The 6,748-nt window shown below is 45.5% G+C and overlaps 1 protein-coding gene across 1 annotated transcript in view; it reads left to right on the forward strand.

Annotated features, from left to right (window-relative positions):
- RS1 (retinoschisin 1) overlaps positions 1-6,748 on the forward strand; it is a 13,054-nt gene that overhangs the window by 2,046 nt on the left and 4,260 nt on the right. The window contains exons 2-3 of the mRNA XM_015617777.2: positions 5,873-5,898; positions 6,209-6,314. Coding sequence (XP_015473263.1) covers positions 5,873-5,898; positions 6,209-6,314 — 132 coding nt within the window. The remainder of the gene's footprint in view (positions 1-5,872; positions 5,899-6,208; positions 6,315-6,748) is intronic.

The following is a 6,748-nucleotide window of genomic DNA, read 5'->3' on the forward strand; positions in this document are numbered from 1 at the left end:
AAAAAAATTTAAAAAAATCAAGGTTCAAACATGCCTTTGGATCACAGTAAATAACATCTACAGCAATGCTGCCCTTTGGCATAATCAATGCATCTAATGAAATTACTATGCAGGCAATGTTCTGCGTAGTTCCAAGCAGGAAGGAACAAACATGTCAATAAGGTCAGAAAATGCCAAACGTTTCTAAGGAACACTTTGGGAAACAAGATAATTAATTATACATCTCTTAAGAAAAAAGGGAGGAAGGGGAGATTTTTTTTTTTTCAAATTAATTTAGCTTTTTTCAAATATTGTCACAACACAAAAAAAATAGTAGAAACATTATGCAAAAAGATAAATTAATACGAATTAAATAAGTGTAATTGTGATTAGTTAAATATGTTTATTATTGCCTTCAACTAAATACCAGTAAATATTAAATGGACCACAATAAAAATGAATGAAACGGAAAACCTAACGAAAATCATTCAAATAAAGCAAATCAAATGGAAATTAAAATAATACAACTGTGAAGAATCCCTACAAAACGAAGGAGGAAGGAGCAGATTTAAAGCCTGAGAGAGAAGCTTAACACAAAGTATGAGACCTCCCATTCGCAGGCTGATGTTCTTTTGCCCTGAGTTTCTGGCTCTGCCAGTGACCAGCAGAGATCGGTGCTCGCAGGCTGATGTGTGCCGGGGTGCTGGCGTCCCGCTGGCTGCTGCTGGGGCCACAATGTCATCTACAGGAGAAACGGGCTGAGCGCTTGGCCAGCGTGGCTTTAGCTGCTGGAGCCCCTGGATGGGCACCCTGGCAGAGCTGCCCGTGTCCTGGAGGCCTCTGCCTGCGGCCACGGCTCCCACGGACCATTTAAGCCCACGCTTTTTAGAAATAAAGGTGCTGTTCGCACAACACACGGTCCCGTGGAGCCTGCCTAGCGTGGCCATGGAAAAAGCCCCAGGGGAAAATCGACAAAAGCGATCACGAAGCTTGTGGCAGGGGGGCTGTGCTTGCCCGGGGGTCCTGGGGACCGGCAGGGGCTGCTGCAGGTGCCCTGGGACCACTGCCTCCGGCACAGGGGCAAGGAGACGTGGGGAGAGTGCCACGAACGTGGCAGCTTCCCGAAATGCACCTTCTTACAGAGGCTGCTGCAACCTGATGTGAGTCACCTCAGCCGCCTGGCACGATTTTCAGGGCTGGGATGTAAAAATAGCCGAAGTTAATAATATAGCGAGATACAAACTAGCACCCAATGGGCACAGAGACACTGCAATGCTTTTTTCAGTGCCTCGACCCTCTGTATTGCTCTACAGGCTGTTACCTAACTCTGCTTCCTGATGCTTTCTAATGCAGTGCTCAGGGAAGAGGGCCTTTCAGAAAGCATGGTAAAACCAGTGCCACCCGTTCCAGCCATTCCTTTCATTTTCAGGACTTTTTGGAGCCTTTCTGGGGCCCCAGTCTTCTATTTCTGGGGTTTAAGATGTTTTCCTTTCCCCTACCCCGTAACCCACAGGTGCAGAAGGGAAGCAGGTGACTATCTGTGCAAAAGGAGCCCAGAAAGCACTGCTGCAGCATGGAGGCATTGCTCTCCATTGGGAGGAGAGAAAATAATTTTACCTCTCTGAGTGCTGTTAAACTGAGATGTTGCTTACAGAGATGAGACAAAAAAAATTAACAATTTTCCAGCTGAAACTTCTAGGACACCTATATAATAAAGTGAATAAATAACGAGATGAACATTTTCACATACTTTTCCTGCAATGATCAAGTTTATTTGAACTTAAGCCAGTAAATTGAGTCACTGACATTTATTCTGTGTTATATTTTATTTCTTTCTTTTTTACATTTCACATTTAAAATGTGCTTTCTCATGCTTGTATATCTGTCATTAATTCCTACTAAAAGATGACTCGCTTCTGTGACTTTATGGTCAGGATAGTGAATATGATTCCTCAGAGTTACTGTACTGAACATAGCCTTTGACAGTGTTATTTCTGCCCACACTTGTCTTCCTCCTTTCTCTTGTTTAACCACATTCCTAATGATTACAAATTTTCTATTCCTGACATTAAAACGCCAGCAGCTGAGTTTCCTTGCTATTGATTACCCCTTTTCCCAAGTAGCCCTAAGCTGTGGCTGTTGCTTTACCCAGCTTCCGACTCAGGAAACCCCATCCTGGCACCTCAACTCTTTTCTTTCTTCCCCAAACCTGGATCAGTTCCTGGAGTATCATTCCCCTTCATCTTGCTCAGCAGCAGGTGCCAAGTGGAGACATCTCAGGAACTGGGCTCCAGCCCAGCCTCACCAACACAGGTTCCCTGGCACAAAATCATCCCCTGGATCTTGTCCCAAGCCCTGGTCCCTAAATCTTGTATTATGGGATAGCATTTGTGCATGCCAGTGCTCTGGATGCACCACACTGCAGGGTGGGACAAAGGGACAGGAAAGGAACATGCCTTATCACCCTGCCTCCCAAAAACATGGATAATAATTTATTTCACTGAACTAATGGTTTGCTGGTCCTGGTCCTGGCAGGCTGTTAATAAAGCTCTTTCTTTTTTAATGTTTTGGGGTTCTTGTCAGTCCTGAGCTTTTAAAACAACAGCCCCTGGCAGCCGTGCAGGCCTTATGACTCTCCCTTGAATTGCAGCAATTGGTTCTGTCTGACCTACAATTACCAATTATCTTTGTAACCTTCCTTGAAGGCAAACACGCTCGCTATAAAAGCATGCTGCCCATCACATTTTTAGACTATTGGCAGCCAGCTTTCCTCTTCATTTCCTTTTTAGGACAGGGTCTGTCACAGTTGTAAACACACCAATATATCAATTACTATGTTTTGTGGCCAACTGCAGGCAAGGGCATCTTTCCCAAAGCCAGGGGTTATCAGGCAGGGCATTTGGCCATCCACAGCTATGCTTACCCCACACCAAGCCTGCTGCTCCTCTGTACTATGGCTGGATGGGTGAGACCTTTGTGGGAGCGAGCCCTTAGCAGTTCACCTTTCATAGCTGAAGAAGGGGAAGCTGAATTCCTATTTGAGGTGTTTAAATCAGCAAGTTATGTGGTGAGGAGTTGAGGTGCCCAGCCCAGCTGGAACAGAGGGGAGGCATGCCACCACCTGTGCCCTGGCACTGCCTTTGTACCACTCTGTGTTGTGAGACTGACCCAATAAGACATTGCATGGAAAAAAGGGTTTTTGTGCTTAAAATACACACCCTTTTTTTGATTTGCAGTGGTGTCCCCTGGCAGATGAGGCTAAAAGCCCTCAAAGCCACTCTCGTAGGTCAGGAACAGACACCACTGGCTGAGTGCCACCACCCACAAAATACTGGGTCACCTGGGGAGGAGGATTTATTCCTGGTGGTTGAATTGATGCTACCATACACCCACTCACCTGAAATATATTCCTTTTTTACCTGTTGTTTCACTCATAGCTGTTGAGTTTCCAGCTGCATGTGTCAATGGCATATTAAATTTTGGTCTTAGTTCTCAAAGGGAGGGACTCAGGAGGCCTATTAAAGGGCTCAGCATGGTCACAAAGCAATATCCTACACCATCCTGGTAACTCACTTCCCCTTGCCCCACCCCAGGCATGCTCAAGAGCAGGCCTCACCACATTACAGTCATAGAACATAACTTCCTTAGGTTAATGGCTGGAGTCAATGATCCAAAAGAAACCTTTTCCAACCCCTTTTTCAGGTGAAGTATGTTAAACCACCATAAGAAAAATCCCAAAAAACCCACAAAAGTTTTCTCCACAAAAAACCGATCTTTTAAAGATGAAAATAAAGTGGTTAAGCAGATGGAAGGAGCCAAGCCTGCAGCCCTGTGGGCCAGGGATTGCTGGGCAGTGGGAGCACACCGCAGGTTTGATGGCTGGGGAGTCATCCTTGATGCCAGGGTAATGAAGCCCTTGCAGCTAGTGCACCTGTCCTGCTGGGAAAGAGCACCATTCCATGGCCAGGGGGGCAGGAGAGACACCTGCCAGTCTGGATCTCATGCCCCAGGTACCACTGTCTCTCCAGAACTGGCATCAAACAGCACAGGACAGGCAGGAGAAGCAGGCACTGCATCACTTTTATTGGCAAAGGTGGTCCAGTTTTGGTAAATGATAAAATCTTGATTTCTCTTGTATTGACTGATAGCATTAACTTAAATCACCTTCACAAAGGTTTAAGTCAAACTCTTTGCCCCATGTGGCACAGCACAGGGGTAGCTTTGTGTTTTCCCCTCTGCCTTGGTTTTCTGATTGCACAAAGGACTCCCAGGGCTCGGCTTGGTATCACTTAGGCTGGGAAAGGTGTAGTGCAGTGCTGTGTGGGGCGCCCAGCCTACACTTTCCAAGGTGTCTGGAGATGTACAAGCATGTTTTCCTCCTGAGCATGCTGGGCTCTGGGTGATCCCTGCCTCCCTCTTGGCCCTGAGTAGAAGCCACAATTTTTTATTGTAGACTGGTGTTTACTTCTTCTGTCAGGGACAATGCCATTGGTTAATGTGGTAAGTTTCTGATGCCAGAAATGCTACTCTGGGACACTGAAGTACAGGAGACCATCCCTGTGTTAGAGAAAGGAATTTTAAAAAAATTCTTCATCACTTTGCTTTTTGTGGTGTTTCTTTTAGACTCTTGATACATTTTGACTCATTTTCACACCCAAGGAGTGGTTGCATTTCAGTAATAAACAGAGCTCTGTATATAGCTTATATTTTTTATTTATATTAGCTGATTGTAATTGCTCTGTGTTTGTGAGTCTTTTTAGATAAAACTTGCTATAGTAATGTAAGATGTAAATTCCCAGCATTAGCTGGAGCTTCCTAGGCTCAGCAAAGTGAAGTGTATGAATGAATAAATCATAACTAGATTTCAGTGAATAATTCAGAGTCTAATTCATTTGGTAAAAAAATCATGTTTTCATATTCACAAAACCTCTGGAGATGGCAGCTTTCTCATGGTTCCTGTATGCAAGCTTTTACCTGCTCAATCACTTTTTCCTTACTAGCTTGTAGATTACCCACATCTTTGAAAACCTGATGTTTGATATTTGACTTGTGTTGATGAGTTACCAGCAGTCATGGGATTATTTTTTATTATTTTATTTTCATAGCTGTTTGGGAAATATTCTACCAGTCTAAAAGCTATTAACATACTCTGCTTTGGACTTCACTATGAAGCAAGAAGAGCCTTTTCAGTAAGGAAAAAGCCTCATAAAAAAGCCATTGCTCAGTAAGAGGCAGGAGATAAAACAGGTCAGATGTTGCAGAAATAGCATCTCTTCCTCTACAGCCACAATTACTGGTTTTCTCTAAGAAAGGGAAAAAGGGAGTCTTGTCTGTAAAACAGATTAGGAAGGCCTATTTACATTTCTTTTTTCTCTGTCACATCCAGAGGGAGTGATCTCAGGCCAAGCACTTCATGAGGTGCCCTATCTCCTCCAAAGATGCTTGGGATCTGCAGTGGCACCAGGCTAGGATTTCACCCTTGAAGTTCATCAGCTTAAACAATTTAAAGGGAAAATGTGACAGGGAAAGTGTGGAGCAGAGAGACAGAAAAAATGGATATTGGCAAAATTAGCTGTAAAGCAGACAGAGGGGTACAGTTAGTGTTTTGCTTCAGGGTGATTCAGGTGTATCTGATCAGAAAGGTGAGATGTCAAAGACATCTGGCAGAAAACCTGATGGAGTTGGGTAGCACAGGCATGAGCACATGCAGTGTTCCTGCCCGTGTTCTCTTGCCTTCTCCTGGCAATCAGCTCGGGGAAATGTGGTAGATTTGTCAGTCCTTCCTCTATTTGTTTGTCTCTGTCTCAGGAGTAAATGTTGATTGTATTTCCTAATTACAGCATCTTTGTTTCTGACTTCTCTCTCTCTCCTTCCCTCCATGCCCACTGCCCAGCTGTGATGGCCCTCTCCCCAGGAGAGGTAAGTCTCTCTGGATAGTCCTGCTGCCAGGTAAATGCTGGGAGTCTGACACTGCCTAGCCCTGGTGCCTTCGGGCAGAAGGAGGGAGGGCACCTGGGCCTTCAAGCTCAGGCACATGCTCTGACCTCTGAATCCATGATACAATTCTGTGTTTCATGCTGAGCTGGCAACAGGAAAGGGTCTCAGACAAGGTGCAGCAGTCCAGACAGGCAAAAGCATTTGTCTAAGGTTCAGAATTCAGATTTGGCCTCGTGACACCATTGTTGATGACTGTGTTGATTTATTACTCATTTTTTACCTTTCCTTTTAGGATGAGAGACTGGAGCTGTGGCACAGCAAGGCTTGCAAATGCGATTGCCAAGGAGGCCCTAACTCAGTGTGGTCCAGCGAGGCAAACGGCTTGGAGTGCATGCCAGGTAAGGGGGGGAGCCTTTAGCTGTGTTTGTCTGGTGTCCTTCAGCTGCTTCCCCTTTGCACCTGGTGTTGCAGAGCTGGTGTGTTCCAAATCCAGCTGCTGATGGCACTGGTGGAACTGAACCACTGTGAGGTGAGGGCATGGCCCTGCACCATCAGGCAGAGGCAGCCCCCATGCCTGGGCCTTGGAAGGTCACCTAGCGTGGCCCATGCTGGCCAGTGACAGTGGGCATTTGTCTTTCTCCCCCTGGAGCCCTTGGTGCTGGTGCTTCCAGAAACTGGCTGGGGCAGCTACTGCCATGTGTAGGAATTGCTGTGGGAAACCTTTTGTACCACGGGGGCTCTTTCTCTCTTGCTGCAATTTAGGCTGTGACATCTTCTAGACTCTCCAGGGATCAAGAAAAACAGCTTATTCCTTCTTTGAACATATTTTTAA

Source organism: Parus major, chromosome 1 (genome assembly GCF_001522545.3).
Source record: "Parus major isolate Abel chromosome 1, Parus_major1.1, whole genome shotgun sequence".
NCBI lineage: Eukaryota > Metazoa > Chordata > Aves > Passeriformes > Paridae > Parus > Parus major.